Raw genomic sequence first — 21,029 nt, forward strand, 5'->3', positions numbered from 1 at the left:
CAGCAGCCCTCTGAAGCTCAGTGGTTCTTTGCTGCCTCCCTCACTATCCTGGAACACAAGGCTCATTGATAAGCCCAGTTAATGACTCAGATTCCTGTGCATCAGGTAGACATTCCCTTCAAAATCCATGAGGTCCTTGGTTTCAGGAGTGGAACATACAGTAGCTACATTAGCCAATCAAAGCAGTCCAGTCTCCTGGAACAATGATTGGTTCAGTGGTGGTCGTGTGACCTAACCTGCTTGGAATGCTGAGACAAAGGCTCTTTCCTTTGCTCTGGATGATGTGATATGCAGAAGAGAAGCCTGGAATCTCTGTGGCCATTTGTGCTCATGAAATAGCCAACACGTGGAAGAAAGGAGAGCTCAGGGAATCAAAGAGCACTGGAGTTGGGTCCTATGACATGATGAGTTTCCGCACAGTGCAGCTACGTGAACCAAATAAACTTCCTCATTCTTTAAGCAGTCTGAGTCAGATTTTTTTTCTTTCTTGAACCCCAAAGCGTCCTAATGGAATGTGGAACATGGAAGTGAGAGTGATGCAAGTTTCAGACTCTAGATTGTTAAAGAGGCTGAAGAGGCATGATGGAGAAGGCAGTGAGGATATCTCTAGTTCGTGAAGTTAGCAATCCTTATTATTAAACGGTAACAAAATAGCTGCTTAAACTCTTTCCTGCTACCTCCTGGGACTCAGAAAATGCCTACCAAGACTCTCGAATGAGGGAATTGTTAGGAAAAACTCAAGACATTGGAGTCTTTGGGCTTCTTTTTACAGTCTTCGATAAGGCCTCACAAGAGAAAGGTAAAATAATACGATTTTTGTGAGAGCTTTCCTGCTATATTCACATCTAGAAAATACTGCCGCCCTGAAGACCCCATCCACTGAAGCCGTGTGTTTTCACACTTCAAGAAAAGACTGAGTTTTAGCTAAAAAATAAAAAAGGAAGTCACTATTATTTGTGAGTCACTAGTGGAGCAGAGTCTCAAAAGCCAGACATTATGGAGAAAGAAAAGAATTTTAAAAACTCCTTAGGTTGCCATTTCATGTCAAGGGTGATGGATGATGTGAACTTGGAGTTTTCTGTAAGCCAAGGGAAGTGAGAACTCAGTTATGATGTAAATGAAGCTCCTGTTACGCAAGAAAATGGGAAAAGCCTGCCCATCTGACCCCAGTGGACTGCGAGGAGGAGGCAAGAAAGAATTCGAATTAGAATGAGGAAATCAGAGACAAAATGTTGAACCCGCTAGAACCTGAAGATTTTACAGGGCCTGAGGGGGGCTGTAGAATCTTCCAGAGTAGGTGGAGGAGAATAGTCAGTGCTAGTAATCTGCGGTGCCTGCAGGTGGCTGCAAACCTCTGGGAGAGACCCCATACTTCTCCTGATACGCATCAATATGGTACAAAAATAGAGTCTAACATACAGTTGTGCAAGTTGAGCATTGCACAAGAAATCCATGTCTATGGAGCACCATGCATTTCACAGACATCAGAGATTTGCACATTTGTCATGGCAGTTTTAGAGCATACGGCAACAAAGTGTTCTAACAAAATCAGCGTGACAATTTTGCAACACTGGAAGGAAACTATCTTAAGGAAGACACACCTGTTTTGGATTTGCATATGATAAGAAATTTTCATATATTGAGGTATATGGGGTCGCCACTCTGGTTTAAAGCTGATTTGGCCTCAAAAGCAGGCTGACTTGTGGTCTGTCAAACATACATTGTACATCTGCTTTAACCACTAAAGATAAGGATGCATTAAACATTATCTCAAAGTACAAGAAAGCGTTCTTTGAAGATAAGAATGCATACTTCCTTTTCTACAACACCAGTATCAGTTCCCCTTTGAAGATAAGTTTCCTTTCTGGGAGATCAGGCTCATGTTGATCTGCTAATCTGTAACTAAATATCTCTTAGAACATGTATCCTGGGCATGTTTGATGTATGTTCTTTGTTCTAAAAAGGTATAAAACTGTGCTGAAAACCATGCTTCTCCAGAACCCCTTCTTCCTTTGTGGAGACTGCCTTCCCGGGCTGGTCCTCAGCTTGGTTCAAGTAAAACTCACCTATCTCTCTTATCTATAGAATGGTTATTGGTTATTTCCGTCCACACACAGAATGTCATGTGAGCAGCTTAACCTTGCCTCTCCCCTGCCACAAGGTCGTGTAAGCCTCTCCCACCCCAGAGCCACCATAGGAGGAGCTAGGACAGATGGAATATATCTGAAACGTTGAGCATTTGCCCCAAAGTAGCTGAGTTAACCCGATGAGACAGTTTAAGCAGGAAGAGGCAGAGATATCTTTCATTCACAAGTGAAATCATTTTATGGACCCCGCTCCCCAGCAGGTTGGTGACTCAGGAGGAAGAACAGACCAGTAACAAGAAATAAAGCAATTTTTTGTGTGTCCACAATTGAGTCAGAGGGTGATCATTGCCTCTCAGATGTCCAAGCTTTCACTGGAGGTGGCCACTGGAACAGAGAGAGAAGAAAACATATCTTTCTGTAAAATAATCCTGTCTCCCTGTGACCTACAAGCCAGGCTGACTATAGGTCCCATCGCTAGTGCAATGGTTCTCAAACTTTAATGGTTATAAGAATCATCTGGGAATCTTGATTTAAAAGATTTTTAGTCAATAAATCAGGTGTGGACACTGAAATAGTGTATTTCTAACAAATTCCCAGTTAATGCGAATGCTGCTAAGCCCTGGTCCAGGGGTTGAGTTGTACCGTTTCAGAGTCTGGAGCAATGGTTCTCAGACTTTCACATGCAGCAGAATCACCTGGAGGACTTGTTAAAACAGAGTGCTGGTGAGGGGGCAGGGGGTGGTCCTGTGATGTAGTGGTTGGGTTTGCATGCCCTGTTTCAGTGGCCTGGGGTTCATAGGTTCAGATCCCAGGTGTGCACTTACACACCACTCATCAAGCCATGCTGTGGGAGCATCCCACATACAAAATAGAGGAAGATTGGCACAGATGTTAGCTCAGCAACAATGTTCCTCAAGCAAAAAGGAAGATTGGCAACAGATATTAGCTCAGGGCCAATCTTCTGCACCACAAAAAAAGAAAGAAAGAAAAACACACAGTGCTGGGCCTCTGTGATACTGTGACTTATAATAAGAAATATATATTTGGTCTCTGTCACTGTTTCTGACACAGAGCTCCTGAAACCATTTGTAATTTCCTTGCTGATAGGCGTGTCTTTTGTTTTAGTGAGGTGACTGGTTGACTGGATGGGGGCTGGTCACCAGAAAGAACAAACTGCAATTAGAAGCTTGGAATTTTCAGCCCTCCACCCTATTCTCTTGAGAAGGAAGAGGGCCTGAAAATGGAATTAATGATTGATTATGCCTGTGAAGAAGCCTCCATAAAAATCCCCAAAGTACGGGGTTCAGGAGCTTCCAGGTGGGTGAACACATTCATGTATCAGGAGGGTGTCGTACCCCAACTCCACGAGGACAGAAGATCCTGCACTCAGGGCCCTGCTAGACCTTGCCCTGTGTATCTCTTCATCTGGCTGTTCGTCTGTGTCCTTTGTCACATCCTTTAATAAACTGGTAAACATAAGTCTGTGTTTCCCTGAATTCTGTGAGCCACTCTAGCAAATTAATGGAACCTGACAACAGCTTATGGGGACCCTCAATTTGTAGCCAAATGAGACAGAAGTGAGGGGTCACTTGGGGACCTGCTACTTGCAATTGGCATCTGAAGCAAGGAGGGGCAGTCTTGTGGAACTGAGTCGTCAACCTGTGGGATCAGACGCTATCTCCAGGTAGAGAGTGTCAGAACTGAGTTAAAGTGCAGGACACTCAGCTGGTGTCGCAAAGAATTGCTTGTTGTAGGGGAAAACCTCCACACATGGTAGCCTGAAGTATCAGAGGTTGAGTATTGTGTGTGAGCAGTAAAAGAGGCACACAGGACACACTTAGTAAGGAAAAGCTGGGTGGGTTTTTCCTTCATAGCCCCATTCGCAGAGATTCTGATCCAGTCGGCCTGGGGTAGGGCCTGAGAAGTGGCATTGCTGACAAGTTCCCCAGTAACACTGATGTAGGTGGGCTGCACTTGGAGGACTCCTGCTTTAACATCATGCAGCCCTCTCCCAGGCCCCTCTTTGTCAATTTCCACCTACCAGAGAAAAGGTACAGGCCCTCCACGGTGACAATACAACAGGCATACGGCCTGCAGGCAAGGAGTCTATTTGTGGGGCCCTCCCACTCCCGAGTCCAGTCCCAACCCGCAGTTTGCTGAGAGATGGAAATCCTCAAGCCATGGTCAAGACTCAAAAACTGACCAGTAGGGTTTCTGGCTGTGGTTTCTAACCTGCAGAACTGAAAAGAAGCAATTAGACTGAAAGCTGCCAGATTTTAAGTGTAGCCTTTCCCCTCTCTCTGATCTCGCGGCCCCGTGGTGCGGCCACATCTGGTTCTTTTGCCATGCCTCAGCCAGTGGTGCTCCTCCATCAGGTCAAAAGCTCTTTGAGAGCAGAATCCGTGTTTTATTCACCTCTTTATCTCCCTCAAGCCCGTGCTCAGCTCCCTTCCTAGAAAAGAGCAGAGAGTTGTACATATTCTAGATGTGTCAACAGAAATAACCAATAATTATTCTATAGATAAGAGAGGCAGGTGAGTTTTACTTGAACCAAGCTGAGGACCAGCCCGGGAAGGCAGTCTCCACAAAGGAACAAAGCGTTCTGGAAAAGCATGGTTTTCAGCACAGTTTTATACCTTTTTAGAACAAAGAACATACATCAAACATGCCCAGGATACATATTCTAAGAGATATTTAGTGACAGATTAGCAGATCAACATGACCCTGATGTCCCAGAAAGGAAATTTATCTTCAGAAGAGAACTGATACTGGTGTTGTGGAAAAGGAGGTATGCATTCTTATCTTCAAAGAATGCTTTCTTGTACTTTGAGATAATGTTTAATGCATCCTTATCTTTAATGGTTAAAGCAGATGTACAATGTATGTTGGACAGGCCACAAGTCAGGCTGCTTTAGTTGAGGCCAAATCAGGTTTAAAGCAGAATGCTATATACTTCAATACATGAAAAATTTTCATCAAATGTAACAGCAATAATATTTAGAAAATATTAAGTGTTTATACTTTCTTTTCTCAGGTAAGTGATGTTCTTTCGAAGCCCTTCCATCATTAAAGCCCAGTTTATTGCCCAGGAAAAGGAGGGGGGTATCAAAAAGCCATCATTCACAAAAGAAGATACTGCTTGGTGATGCCCCAGTGGGCAGTAAGATGAAGCAGATATGCCTTCTGATTCTAGAAGGAAGCCATGAGGTAGAACAAGCTGGAGAAAGAGAGAGGACATGCCCCCTAGGGTCGAATCAAGAGAGGTCAACAAGGAAAGCCAGAAGCAGAGGGGGCTCCTGCCCATTTCCTGTTTGGGGCTCAAAGAGGAAAGCATCTTCAGGGAACTCCTGCACCAAAATAGGAAAACTGCCAAAGAACAGAAAAACAGACATGGTGGTATGCCATGCTCATGCGAAAAAGATAGCTGAGAATAGGTCAGCTCGTGTGGGGCAGGGTAGGTATGCAAATACTCTCACATGCTCCCAGAGAGGGAAGGGGAAGGAAGAGCAAAGAGGGCCATTGGGCCTACCATGGATCACAGCAGGAGAGAAACATGACCCTGTGTGAGGGGTTGAAGGATGGACAATCTGGACCCAGGGTGGGATAGAATAGGCAACTGAGACCTGGAGGATCTGCGGCTCTAGTGAGGACCACAGGAAGAGCACAGAAGATGAAACACTAGACCCCCACCAGACCGCAAGTCACACTGGCTGTGAGAATCAGTAGTTCCTGCCAGGAGGATGCCCAGTGGATGGGCAGGACTTCTTCTCAAAGGCCAGAGAGGACCAGGGAACAGAGTCAGGACCAGCAGGTAAACAGCACCCTTTCCTCACCGCAAAGAGGACAAATAAACTCTCCTTTCCACCCAGGAGCCATCTTGTAGAAGGCGCCATCTTGTGGATATCTAAGAAGAGTTTAAGAGAAAGCATGAATCTTGAATTCAACTGAGTGTTTATCCAGAAGATACTAAACAAGTCTTTAAAAGATAGTTCAAGCCATCAGAGACTGAAATACCTTCCATGTACAAATTTAAGGGTTCTTTCCCCACCACCCATGGGAATGGGGTTTTCCAGGGAAAATGATAATAGTTTCTTTCCCACATCCAAATGTAGTATGTAAATATGTGACCTCACAACTCAACAAACGTTTGGCAATTGTGCAGGACTATGTTATTACATTCATTTTATATAAGCCTAGTTTAATCGAGCTAATATTTCATCCACTGGAAAACAATAGCTGAAAATAGGGCTACACTGAAGAGCCCAGAAACAATATCCTGGTCGTTGGTTACTGGAAAAATGGGTGTTTGGATAATGAGGAGGATTAAAACTCTTCAAAATTTTCCTTCCTCTTTACTTTGAAACTCATTTGTTTCTCTGGCATTCATTTGATGAAAATGAATTCAGTCCTTTTCAAGCAGGAAACACATAAAGATAGAGTACTAATACTCATGGTACCTAGCCCCACATCTTACTTATGGTGGGCATTGAATATTTATTTGGTCATTTGCTGAGCTGACTAGACTTGAAGAGGGATATCACAAAAATTACGTGGTATACTTGGTTGATTGAACTGAAGTAGGGAAGATGAGATGAGACCTCGTAGGAATAGCAATGGGCTAACAAGGGCTGGCTATGGTCCTCCTGTGCAGTTCCCTTTATTGGATGGAGAGCAGGGCTGTCTCTCGGCTATCTTCAATATGCTGGGGACAGAGAAGGAGCTCAATTTGAAGCATAACTTTCCGCTTAGTTCTAGCTGAGTTGGAAGATTGGTCACTGTTTATCCTTCTCCATATCCAGATCTGGAAAGGCATTTAAAGAACATCTAGTACAAAATCCTCATATTATAGATAGGGAACCTGAGCCCAGAGGGGTAAAACAATTTACCGAAGGTCACACAGCTCCTGAATGACAGAGTCTGAAATAAGTGTCAAGTCTCCCAAATCAGGAGTTTTTCCTTTACTGCAGACTCTTCTGGACGCAGATGACAAGTCAAACTGTTTAAGGGAAGAAAAGATTATCCGCCCGGGGAAGAAGTGTCCAGGGGCAATTTCAGATATGACTGAATTCAGATGCTCAGCTCATGTTTTCAAGTAGACATTTTTCCAATCTTCCAGTTCCACCTTTTGCTATGTTGGCTTTTATATCACGTCAAAGATAGTCACTAGCATCTCCAGGCTTATGTTCCACAGCTTAGAAAATACAGTGTGAAGAGAAATCTTTTCTTAATACTTTTGGCAAAAGTCATGATTCTGGTTCCTCTGCCCTTCTTCCCAACTTTAAACCCATCACTGTGGTTAGAGATGGACAGCTCTCAGTTCTCTCCTGGACCACGCCTGCTCCTGGAGTGTAGGGCAGTCACGCCCTAACCTCAGAGACTGAAAGAAGAGAGGGTTGTTTCTCAAAGGAAAATCAACAAGCTGTTTCAAAAGAAGGAGGAAAAGAGTCTGTTTCTATGACTGCATCTCTCTAGGCTGTGTGGTCCAGATACACCTGTCATACCAGACATATACCCTGTGTTATTCACTTGAAGGGGATGTTAGTTTACTTAATTTTATGAGAGGGAGAAATTGGACTTCTCTGCATAGAGAATATGGAACTTCCACACTGTTCATTCTGGAAGATAATTTCAGGAAGGATCCTGGCAGCCACCAGAGGGCTCACTCAAATTCAGACAATCTGAGGCGAATTTAACAAAGACATATTTACAAAGGCAAGGGCAGAGTGTAGGGGGGCCACAGGGATGCTACAGTTCCTGGGGGTAGTAACATCTGGGCGCCCTGACACCCCTGGCCCTGAAGGGGCAAGAGGATGGAGTGGTTCCCAAACCTGGAGGCACAGAGGACTGTCTGGAGAGGGTGGCTGGACCGAAGCTATGACCTTTAGTAGGGACACAGTCTCAAAATGGGAGCTGGGGAGAGGGCCAGATACCCAAAGCTTCCTCTCCTCCCTCCCTCCAGTTTTCTGCAGGGGCTTCCTACTGGATGGAGCACCAGGAAGCCAGAGGTGAGGAATCTCCTTGTAGTGGTTTCATAAAGTCAGCCTCCCAGGGCACAAAACTGAATGGAGAAGGATGAAGAGTGGATCCGGAGAAGAAATAGATGAGAATTCAATTTCTCAGTTATATGTACACTCTATTCCTTCACCAAATCAGGGAAATATCCATGAGTCGTTTGAACATGCGCCCCTAAGTTCCCATACTATGGTCTTGCCTGCTAAACACCTGTGATAAAAATCCACTGCAACACATGGGATGGTGAACATATGTAACAGCGGTGGCAGGGAGTGGGGCTTCTTCTCACTTTGGGATCACAGGACTTGTTCTAGTTTTTGTTCCTTCATTTACTAGCTGTATGACCTTGAACGAATCCAACAACTTCTCCAAGACTGAGGTTCCTATTCTTTAATATGAAGATCTGTTAAAAAACAAAATTTAACTGAGTAAATTTGAAGATCTAATTGGCTTTATTAAGTGATTCATGAATCGGGCAGCATCCCGTCTAGCAAGTAGAAGGATGCACCCAGGCATTATACAAAACGGAAAGTTTTATAGGAAGAAGGGTGGGGCAAGGGAGCCATTAGCAAAAGAAAAGAAAGGGTTATTTTGGGCCAGGGCATCTTCTTTTTCTGGGGAAGGAGACTGGCACGGGTTTTATCACGCAGATCACCACTTCTTCCTCTGGGGGGTGGAGAGGGCCCATGTGACAGATTACCTTACTGGTGCTTGACCAGAAAATTCCAGACTAGTCAATTAAGATTACAGTTCTGGGAGAATTGGAACTGTGAGCAGATCAGGCATTAAATCTAGGTTTGGTATCATGGGCTTTTGGCATGAATGATGCCATTTTGGGCTTGCAATTTTTTTTTTGACAGATCTAAACAGCTATTCCATCTAGTGGTATTTGTTATTCAGTGCAAATGAAACATTGGATATAAAAGTGATTTGAAAGTGATAAAGTACTAATGTTATATAGATCATCTCAACCTTAATATGTGAGCATAAAAAATATATTAATGTTTCATGGGCCAGCCCGGTGGCATAGTAGTTGGGTTCACATACTCTGCTTCATTGGCCCAGGGTTCACAGGTTTGGATTCTGGGCACAGACCTACATACCACTCGTCAAGTCACGCTGTGGAGGTGTCCCATATACAAAACAGAAGAAGATTGGCACAAATGTTAGCTCAACAACAATCTTCCTCAAGCAAAAAGAGGAAGATTGGCCACAGATGTTAGGTCAGGGCCAATCTTCCTCACCATAAAAATATATATGTATATATATACATGTTTTCTTTATAGGCATGATTTTTTGTAATTCTTACATCAAGAAACGTTCTAAAGCCATTTGACTCATTCCATTTTGTGGCAGTGTTTTTTACTATATGAAAGTTGAAATGAATTAATGACAAATTAACCTCCAGTTTACTCCAGGCTTGCAGTAAGGAAATGATTTACTGTGATTCTGCTTATTGCTAAAAAAAAAAAAAAAAAGCTAATCGAGTTTTCTCCCTGACAAGTGAGTCACTGTGCTTATTATCTATTTATGAGTAGGCAAAAGCACAAAACATCCCTGTGTGTCCCAGTGAGTTATGAAAATCCTTTAAAAGTAATGCATCAGCCATGGATCTTCCTGCTATCTCCCCCCTGCAGTTCACTGAGAATGTTTTCCATAATATAACCAGGCTTACCACAGTTTATTTCTGCACTGCTGGGTCCTAGGATGACTGCTTAGATTTCCAAACCCCAGATTGAAAGCTGTGGTTTGATAAAATTTATGGTAGAAAAAATGGCCACTCCCTTTGTCCCCTCTCAAGTCCCGTTTGCTCCTCCACCCCACACCCCTCTCTAATATTCTGCTTTGGAAGACTTTTGATCAGATTCCCTTATTGTCCCAGTTTCCTGGGAACTCAGTGATAGCTGCCATGAGTGCATTGCCAGTATACTATGTATTGAGAACTCTACATCAATACTTTACTTAATTTCCCCAACAATCTTAATGAAGTAATTTTATCTCCATTGTACATGAAAGGACTGAAGCTTAGAGAGGCTAAAAGCAGAACAAGAATGTGAACCCAATGTCTGAGTCCAAAGCCTGTGACCCTAACCACCATCCTACATAGCCTATCAGTTTCCATATTGTTCTAGCAGCCTGGCTTTCTTTCTCTCTTTCAGTAAAGTCTGATTGATCCCTGTTGAGGAGTAGTCTTACTTGAGTCAAGATGCAAAGGGAGTGTTACTCCTCTAACTTCAGGAGATACTTATATACAGTCATACATCGCTTAACAACAGGGATACATTCTAAGAAATGCATCATTAGGCGATTTCATAGGCGAACATAATAGAGTGTGCTTACACACACCTAGATGGTATAGCCTGCTACACACCTAGGCCATGCCTCTAATCTTATGGGACCACCACTGTATATGTAGTTGGTCATTGACCAAAACATCATGTGGCTCATGACTGCACATATCATAGACATATTGCAGATGCTTTACTGGGAAAAGACTGCCGCTCTCTCCTGAAGACCCTTTTTAACAGCTGAGAAGGGAACAGCCAGGTCAAATTGCTATTCTCTATCAGTCACTGTGAAGTCTAAATTCTAATTATTATGCTATCACATAAAATTCAAGGCTATCAGTGAGATAAATGGTCAAGAAGTTGCATGTTCAGCTTTGCAATACACTGTTATGATAAAAATAGAACACAGGATTTTTTAAGTATAAAACTGTAGTAGGAGAATGCTAAATGATTGAGAATTGTATATGGAATTTAACCTATTTTCTTATATGCTACTGTAAGAGGTTAAGCCCAATGATATAAACTACCCTTGGTTAATTTTCCCGTCAATTTCATGCTGTTCATATTCCATTTCATTTTATTAAGTACATTGAAGAAGTGTATGAGAAAAGAAATGTACACATCTTTTTAAATGATATTATAAAGGATCGTGAATAAATAGAAAAGAAAAACATTCGATTCATTTGTTAATTCTATCAATGAATTTTTGTCAAGTGTCTAATTTTTGCTGGATTCTAGGAGTATTGGGAAAGTTATAATAGTCTAACAGGGAATCTAGAGGCAAACAATACATATAGTGAGTGTTACAGTAGAGTTAGCCAGCCCAGGTGGTCTAGTGGTTAGGATGCCGAGCTCTCACCACCGCAGCCCAGGTTCATTTCCCTGTCAGAGAACCACACCACCCATGTGGCAGCATGAGAACTATGCCACCGGTGTTTCAAATACCAGCAGAGTCACACATGATGGACAGGTTTCAGTGGAGCTGCCTGGCTAGACAGACTAAGAAGGAGGACCTGGCCACCCACTTCCAAAAAATTTGGCCATGAAAACCATGTGAATAGCAGCAGAGCATTGCCTGATATAGCACCAGAAACACGAGAGGATTGTCCAGAAAGAGTGAGCAGGGTTCCTCTCTGCTGGACCAGGGTCGCTAGGAGTCAGAATTGACTTGACAGCTCTAACAACAGTGAGAGTTAATTAAGAAGGGAGGGTGGGCATGACCACAATTAGTTCAGTCTTGGAGCGTCCAGGAAAGGCTGGAGTCATGAAAGCTGAGTAGGCAGTAGGCAAGTGGGGGAGGGAGTTTCAGGCTGAGGAACAGCATGTGCAAAGGCCTGGTTCCATTTTAAGGAAATGAAAGTAGTTCAGTGTTGTTGGAGCTGACTGTGAGAGAGGAAGTAGCAAAAGATACAGGATGGAAAGAAACAGAAGTTAAATCTTAGAGAATCTCTTAGCAAGATAAATAATTTGGACTTTTATATTAAGGTCAATGACATGATCAAATTTGTACTTTAGGAAGATTATTCTTGTCTCAGCGTGCAAGAGGACACTGGTCTGGATTGGTGTCCTCTTGGGGTGACTTGAACTGCATCTTTGAGGAGGCTGAAGCTTTATTTGCCTTGACTTTGTTGGACCATAATTGTTACAGTACAACTATGTGTAAACTCTATAGATAGCAAACCTATATTCAGATTAAGTATCAATTCCTGTAAGGAAAAATTTCTGTCTCCACAGAGTGGAAGATGTCTATTGTAATCAATCTGCTACCAAAAGGCTGGCTGATCTCCTGGATCTCTGCTGCTGACAGGTTGGACATTGAAGAGTGGCATTAACTAGATCAGAGGGAGCCCATGCAAGCCTCTGTCTCTGCCACATGACCACTCTGTTCTTGGGCCATTGTCCAGCACAGAGGCAATCAGCAAGAGAGATTGGCTTACGCAAACAGGATGAGTCATCTTTTCCCACTGGTTATTCGAAGACCCCTCTGCAGTGGATGTTCTCCAGTAGGCAATAATATCTGCATGCATCCTGTCCATTCCTACAGGTCAGTCTCCATACCTCTTCCCTAGACTGTCTTGTCACTACTTTTCCAATCCTGTTCCTTCCAGACTCTAGACCAGTCATCTATACAAAGAGGATGCCTAAGTTTACTGCTCATCAATTTCCCGCTGGGTGATTTTCTATCTCTTCCTTGACCAATGGAAGGTGCTGAGATGCAGTTTTTATGTCTTCTCAGGGGGTGGACCCACAGAGTGAGCAATCAGTCACACCTAGTGGCAGTCTGCTTGCTAACAAATCCTCATATTGATTCTCCTTACGTCCCTTCTACTTTCTCCTTGCCATTGGCTTTAAGCTGTGCTTCCAAGGGAGCCCAGACTCCCTTGGTTGGTATCAGGAGTGGCCCTAGAAATCAAACCATCAGGACAGGATTTTCAACCTCTGGTGGTAGTTACTAGTGCCCTGCACTGGGTGCGTGGAAGCTGGTCAAATACTCACCCCTGTTTGTAAATTTTTAACTGTGACATCATATTAATGACAGCCATGAGAAAAGTGCCTAAATATTCTAGATTTATTTTGTCATTCTCACAAGCTTGGAGTTCAATGGGTAGGAGCAAGGATAAATTACTATGTTGTCACACTTTTCTGAGCATCTAGAAGGAAAGCTGTGTGTGAAGAGCTGTGGATGAGCAGGTGGATAGCTGAATAGCGGCTGTGAGTGATCAGGTGTATTCGCTCCCTGTGGAATATTTCAACATTTCTTCTCTCTGATAATTTGGTAGCTGATGGCATTTTTCACTTTCATTGCTTCCATGTTCTAAATCAGTGAAACTCTATCCTAATATGTACGATTGAATTGTCTGGGATGCTTTAAAAATTGCTGGACCCTACCATTTAAATCAGAATCTCTAAAAGTTGGGCCCAGATAATTGTACTTTAGAAGCTTCTCACATGGTTGTAATGTGCAGCCAGGGTTGATTTCGGCACTTCTGAAAGACCAACAGAGAGAGAGGGGAACTGACAGTTATTGAGCAAGCACTGTTCTTGGCGTCTTTCCTCTATATATGTATGTAGTTTCAATAACAAAGATATGGGAAATGTAATCAGAATTCTACCTGGAGTCTTCCATTAATTTGGTAGAAATACTTTGATAAACTGCTTGGGGTAAAAGGTGAGTCCTCTCAAGGGCACGCCCAGAGTAGTTTCTAAAATCGCATGCATATGACAAAGAAAGGAATTAGATGGCCTTTGAGGGATTGGGGAAAAGAACACAAAGAAGAGAGATGGGAAAGGAAAAAGGGCAAAGAAGCTGCTGTGAGGCTCCAAACCTTCCACAGACGGAACTCCCAGTGCTTGGGATAGACTTCTTGTTGACAAGCATAAGCGCTAAGGTTTCTGCCCAGGTGATCTGGGAAGTATGAAAGCAGAAGCTGGAGGGACAAGAATGGCTCTGCTGAGGTCTGGATCTCAACCATGGCAATGGCTAATATTCATTAAGAATAATTTAGACATTCAGGAGTTGGAAAAAAAGTTGACAGATACTGTCGCCTTGTGACAAAAGAAAGTCTGCTGATGTCAAGAGTTTACTTTGGTGACAGGCTCACAGCTAAAGCTACATTTATAAAGTTCCACAGAGAGCCATTGTCACCAAAAATGCCCCTCCAGAGTGTTAAGCTTCTAGAGAGTAATCATGAACCAGCACTTCCCAAAGGGTATTCTGTAGAACTTGAGTTCTAAGGATGCGTAATGAAAAAAATTAACAAGGGTTCCATGGTCAAAGAAGTCTGGGAATCAGTCTAAATGAAAGGCCTTCCAAAGCCTTTAGTATGTAAATGACTATGATGATGCTCCAAGAGGGGAGGCATGGCTGTAGCTCTATCTGCATGTTCTCAGGAAATATCTCAAAGACCTAAATTCCCTGAGAGTCATTGTGGAAAATACTCCCATAGGCCTATGTATGAATGACTGGTGACACATGGATATTTTTGCAAGAAATGACCGGAGACACAAATATCTAAGGACACACACTAATACATTTTAAATTTGCCTTCTTTTTCAATCAAAAACAAAAGCAAGAGGGGCTGGCCTGGTGGTGTGATGGTTAGGTTTGTGCACTCCACTTCTGCACACTGGGGTTCAAAGGTTCAGATCCTGAGTGCAGACCTATGTACCACACGTCAAGCCATGCTGTGGCAGCGTCCCACATAGAAGAGCTAGAAGGACTTACAGCTAAGATATGTAACTGTGTACTGGGGCTTTGGGGAGAAGGAAAAAAGAGAAAGATTGGCAACAGATGTTAGCTCAGGACCAATCTTCCTCAAAAAAAAAAAGCAAGTTATTTTCCCTTTCAATATCTTTTTCTAGAAACAAGCCTTTTTCAAAACAAACTGTTAATCTGCCAGAGGCATCATGTTTTCTGTGGATGTTCATCCCCCAATAGACGTACATGATGTAACGGCTCTGCAGGGTTTATTTCACTGACTCCTTGAAACTCAAATTCTGTTTTGAGAGTTGGAGTAATATGCGTGAGAACAGTAGGGAGCCTGAAAGTAAAGAATTCATCCTGCTGAATTTCCTCTGTTGTACATTCACTATATGACTCCATAAATTGAATGCAAACCTAGAAGCAGTTAACGTTTAATAGCAGGAGGTTAGAAATAGATTGTGCCTCTGGGTCAAGTTACCTTTACTCAGGTAGAAAGTATATGATGGATACAGTTCTAGAGTGGGAGGCAGGAGACCTGAATTCTAGTCCACACTCTTTCTGTGTGACATTGGGCAAATACTCAGTTGTCTCGTCTGTAAAGTGACGGTTAGGTGATCCCGAAGGTATCTTTCAGATGGAACCTAGTTGTACCTGGATAAGCGTATGATAATAAGTATAAGCATTCCAAAGTTACTAGGGGAAATCTTGGAGAGTTCAGAATCTTCAAAAAGGGCCTTCTTAGGAAAGTTCCCTTCTTAAGAAAGAGGCCATGTTTCTCAGTGGGCCGGGGGATAGGGATAGCAAGATGCTTAGTTTGAGAAAGCTTCAGGCACTCCTGGGGCTCCTTCCCTTGCTCCTTTGGAGGTTACACAATGCTGGAAAAATGGTGAGGAGTCCAGGCCCTGAGTGTCTACATGATGTTGCTGTCCCACTCTGGCCATTCACTTGTGAGTCCAGCCATGATGTTCCTGCACTCAGCCATGGTGGCCAGGGCCGTGGTCCTTCATGCTCAGTCCTCTCTATTACCCTTGCAACTGTCCCTGACTCGAAGTTTACCACCTTCTGTCCCCCTGGCGTTCACTTCTTCAAGGACTACTTGAGATCTCACAATAAAGCAAATATTTGGGGGGAGGTTGTGAAGAGCTCATTCTTTACAAGTGCAATACACTTCCTCCCGTCTCCCGAGAATAGTCAGAATAGCTTTTCTTAGATGTAGTAAGCCAACAATATGATAGGATTTCCATATCCTGTGATAGTAAATTCTCCATAATTCACCCAATTTTGTCCCCCTAATAGAATTTCTGATGTCTGAATTGGAAGGTTGGGGTGGCCAGAATGCATGTAATTTGAACAAATCTCTTTCAGCAATTCTAGCATTCTCTCCTTCATCTCTCCTCTCTTCCACCCAAAGACAAGGCCCATCACCTTCCTTGATCCTTAGCTCCGAACATAAAGGAGCAGGCCATTTTTGTTGGCCTTAACAATGTTTGGAAGATTCATTTCACTTGAGACTCTTACCTTCCTTATGAAATTATGGGAAGAACTGTAACAAAATACATTTTTCTTCATGTGACCTTTTCCCATTTTAGGTATATTGTTCTAAAATGTCTACTCTCATAATACCATAGCCTCCTCTGTAATTCAAGCCCCTGGACAACTGATATAAACTCCAGTGTGGTGTTTGCATGTCCACTCCTGCTTCTTATCTATTCTTCACACAGCAGCTAGAGGGAGCGTTTAAAAGTCTGATTAGGACTTGTTTCACAGAAAGCTTTCTTGGCTTCTCTTGCTCTTAGGATAGATTCTAAAGCTCATAACACGACCCACAAGAACTCTGTGGTCTGAATTGATGCTAACACTATATCAAATCTCAACTCTGGCCACTTAGCCCCATTCCCTAAGTTTCCATCACAGTGGCCCCCTCCATCATGCCTCGCTCCTTTCTGCATCAGGGCAAACGCTGGTCCTTCAGCCTGGGACACTCTTTGCCTCATTTCTTCACATGGCCAATTATAAATCGTCAGGTAGATGATAAGTATGCCACTTCCTCAGGTGGGGAGTCTGTGATTAATACTCAGAACACTGTCTGAAATTTACTTTAATGAGTAGTGTGTGTGTGGTAACACTCAACTTATATTTTTATATTTTTATATTTTTTCACATGAGAAACCAATTTTGGGGCACCATTTATTGAAAAGCTATCTCTCCTTCACTGTGCAATGCTGCTTTCCCCATATTTCTTAATCCTGGTGTGTACCTAATTCTATATCTACACTGTCTCTTCTCTTTTATTGATCTTTTGTGCCTATTTCTGCACCATTAACCACACTGTGTTAGTTACTATATAGTTTTACAATAAATCTTTGTATCTGGTAAGGCAAATTTCCCTCCCCTTATTAATTTTTCTTCTTCAAAATTTTTTTTCTTGGCCCATCGTATTTCCACTGGAATTTTAGGATCAATTTATCAAGTTCCGTGAGGAAACCCTGTTGAGATGTTAATTGGAATTGCATTGAATTTAACAGATAAATTTTGGGAATTTTTCCATATTTCTGAGTTTTCATCCAGAAAGTTAGCATATGTTCCTATTTTATGTGAATCTTCTTTTATGTCCTTCACTAAAGTTTAATAACACTCTCCATAAAGATCTTAGGCATCTACATTAGATTTAGTCCTAGGTCACTTCTGTATTTTGTCACTTACCAATTTTTGATACTGTAAATGGCACTTTAAAAATTTATCCTTTAATTGCTTGTTGTTGATGTATCAGAATGAATTCATTTTTCATAAGGTAATCTGGTATCTAGCAACTTTGATGAAGTCAAACTAGTTCTAGTTGTTTGTCTTTAAATTCCTTTAGTTTTCTATGTAGATATTAATTTTGCTAACAAATAATGAAAATTTGATTCTTCTTCATTTATTCTTTTAACTTCTATCTATTTTCGTACATTATTGTGCTAACGAGGACTTCTTGAAAAATGTTGAATAAAACTTGCATAGAAAACATCCTTGTCAGTTTTCACCATTAAGTATAATATTTGCTCTTGGCTTTTTCGTAATTTCCTTTCTCAGGTTAAAGAAATTTGATATAAGTTTCTATTATGAATTAGTATTAGCATTAGTAATTAATAGTATTATTATGAATACTTTCTCTGCATCTATAGAGATTAGCATATGGCATAAAATGAGATGAAGATTTTTCCCTCTTTTTCTACTTTCTAATCCAGTTTGTATAACATGAACATTATTTGTCCTTTAAAGAATTGTTAGAACGTCTCTGTAACATTATCTGAACTTATAGTTCTGGTTTTTTATTTATTTCTTACCCCTACAGAATTTCTTTCTTTCACATGAAGTCAGCAAGCATGTTTTTTTAAAATTACTATGTATCATATAAAATTCCTGAATTTCTGCATGTTATTCAAATTTTTGTACTAACTTGATCCACCAGCTTCCTAGAATCAGAAATCTTGGATTACTTCTTTAAAAACTTTTTTTTTTTTTGCTTACTATTGTGAATGAAGCCTGCCTCTATTTTATCATATAGCCTTATTAATCAAGACTGATATAGAGTGCACATTTGCATTCATTTCTAATCACTTTGCCAAACCCATTAAAATGTATCCAAAGCGTATTAGCAGACTCAGCAGTCTATGACTGCAAAATAATATTTTATTTTCTTTGGTATTCAAGATATAAGGATTACTAGGTTTGTTGTAGGGACTATCTGAAATCTATTCTTCTCTAGGGTTTGACTTTCCAGTAAATTTTTGGAACTCTCTAAGGAATGTATAGATGTAAATGACTCTCTATTGAGGGGCTCATTCACTGGCTTCTGCAGCCCGTGTTCTGAACCACTGCTTCTCCAAAGCCAGGTAGATCCTCTCTCACCACCTCGTAATGAATTTCATATCCTCCTCAGATTCTCTCCAAGCTTGGACATGATCTTATTTTATAATTCCCAAAGTAGAGCTAAGAACAAACTCTTGTATTTAACCACATTTATTTGTGAGCATCTAGAGAAGATGATCAAGTGATCTGTTAGAGAAAGAAAATTAGACTGTCATCAGACTTTTCAAAAACAATGCTCCAGAAGAAAATGAAGTAATATATTGAAGGTGATAAGGAAAAAGAATGTGAGCCAAAGCTTTTATAACCAGCCAAACTGACTTTCCATATCAAAGGCTCCAAATCTAAGAATTCAGGGAATATTTTTCCCTTAACCCTTTTTTGAATCTACTAAAGAACAAACTTCAGACACACAACATGTCTAGAGACATCAGCATGAATACTGGTATATAGTTACTTATAGAACTTAGTTGAAATGAACGTTTAAAAGGCAAGATTATAGTACGCAATAGTAATATGCTATGACAATGTAATTACAGTATAAGCAAAAAAGGTGGAGGGAAAAATGGAGATGGCATACACAAAATTTTTAAAATTGTTTTCAATAATCCTTTGGGGGGGTAGTTTTGATATTGATATTGTGAGATAAACATTGTGTATATAGTGTAGGATAAAACAAATTCATATAATTATGGCCTATTCTAACTCTATCATCCCCCGTGTTCTAGAGAACCAGGATTCTTAGTATGGAAGAATGAAGAGACAGATGTACGCTAGAAGAAGTTAAGTAAAAACTCAGTTGTCCTAAATTTGAATTGAGTGAGTTAATACTGATACAATTCAAATTTAAATTTGAGAATATATGTGTGTATATACATTCAAGAAGCCCTCATTTCAATATCACAATCCTGGTACAAGGGGTGCTCAGTGTCACTGGGTCTGTCCTAGATCTGTCCACTGAAAATTTCTGGAAACAAGGACCCAACTCAGTAACATTGATCATCCTTAACACCCAGAATATGATTTGAAATGAGGGCTTCTTGGAGATGTGACTAGTTTCACATCTGGCAGGAAATATACAAGATGATCTTGGAACACTTGTTACCTCATAAGGGTCATGTCAAAAGGAACCAACCTGAAGAGACTCCTAAGACCCAAAATAGGCAATTTGATTTTTAATAAGGATATTAACTGCAAAGGATTGCTACATATCAAAAATGTTTAAATCCATGAATTTATAGTTATCCTTATAAAACAATTGATGATATTTGGAGAAGAATTCGGGAAACCAACTCATTATCTTGAAAACTAATGAAGGGGAAAGAATCAAGCACTCATCCTGTCTTTCCTATATGAGTTTTATCTTGATAGCCAACCAGTAGATGAGAGCAAGTGACACTTCAAAGAAAGATTCCAGTTAATAAATTAAGAAGAAATGAAATCCCCATTTTGCAGCCCCTGTGTAATTCATAGATCTGGAACAGCTGCTAACATCACAAAAAGAGAAACAACTAGATAGCCTATGTCCCTGATGAAAGAACATAATATCCCCTATAATCCCGCCAAAACAAACAAACAAACCAATCTGAATCTGTTGCAACTACCAATTTACAGGAAATACAGAGGACAGAGGAACACATGAAACTACGCTATGATGGTATAATCAGCAAGACCCAGGTTATGGGAGTCTCTGCAGGTCAAAGAACCTAGGTTCTTCAACAAATACTTTACAAGGGGTAAAAGGGGAATGGGGAGAAATTTTGCATTAAAAGACACTTAAAAGGTGAATCTAAAAACTGAAAAAATTAAACTACAGCATTTATGGATGCACAATTGGGTGCCAAATGATCTCTTCAAAAACAGAAGCGATTACAATGAAAATCAAGATAGTGGTTACTTTTAGGAAAGGGGGATCCGGTATACGGAGGACTTCTAAGCTGGCTGGCAAAGTTCTATTTCTTGACCACGTAGTGGTTACAAGAGTATTTGCCTTTTAATAATTGATTAAAGTATAATTTTGTATCAGAGTTTTCTCTATCTGTGTTTCATTTTACAATGAAAAAAGTTTAAAAAATCTTTGTTGGGTACTTATGGGATAACAGCACTACCATTCAAAACACGACGAAGTGCTACTAAAACTAGTTATTTTGGGGGATCACAAGCCAAAATCTAAGCTTTGCATTCCTATCTAGCTCCTGCTGGGTTCCAGGAGAGAAAAACTAGTTCAAATCCAGCACAAATACCTAAGCCTCTTTAACCTTCTATCTCCCCACCCTATCGCATCAGTAAGAGGAGAGCTCTGCTCCTTCCCCAGAATAAAGCCTACTCATTCAACCCTGCTCCAGAATGATTGACAGTGGGAACATCTATTTTCTTTCATGGAAATTCTCACCTCCATTCACAGGGTGTAATCTGACCTCAGGGCAGCAAAGGGATCATAACAGCCGGCCATTGGTGTATTTCCCAAAGTCTGGGTTATTCAGTATAAATATAACTCCAGATAGAGGATGCCACCATTTGAGTCCAGTTATATAGCTAGGGAAAAACAATTTCTTTAGCTCTTCAAAAGCATACTCTGGTTAAGGCTGA

At 41.2% G+C, this 21,029-nt stretch overlaps 1 protein-coding gene across 3 annotated transcripts in view; it reads left to right on the forward strand.

Annotated features, from left to right (window-relative positions):
• Positions 1 to 21,029, forward strand: part of GPR65 (G protein-coupled receptor 65) — a 101,760-nt gene that overhangs the window by 12,922 nt on the left and 67,809 nt on the right. For all 3 annotated transcript variants that reach the window (XM_070249595.1, XM_070249596.1, XM_070249597.1), the window contains one exon: positions 12,122 to 12,431. In XM_070249595.1, coding sequence (XP_070105696.1) covers positions 12,334 to 12,431 — 98 coding nt within the window. In that variant the 5' untranslated portion in view covers positions 12,122 to 12,333. Of the gene's footprint in view, positions 1 to 12,121; positions 12,432 to 21,029 lie in introns of those variants that run through there.

Source organism: Equus caballus, chromosome 24 (assembly GCF_041296265.1).
Source record: "Equus caballus isolate H_3958 breed thoroughbred chromosome 24, TB-T2T, whole genome shotgun sequence".
Taxonomy (NCBI): Eukaryota; Metazoa; Chordata; class Mammalia; order Perissodactyla; family Equidae; genus Equus; species Equus caballus.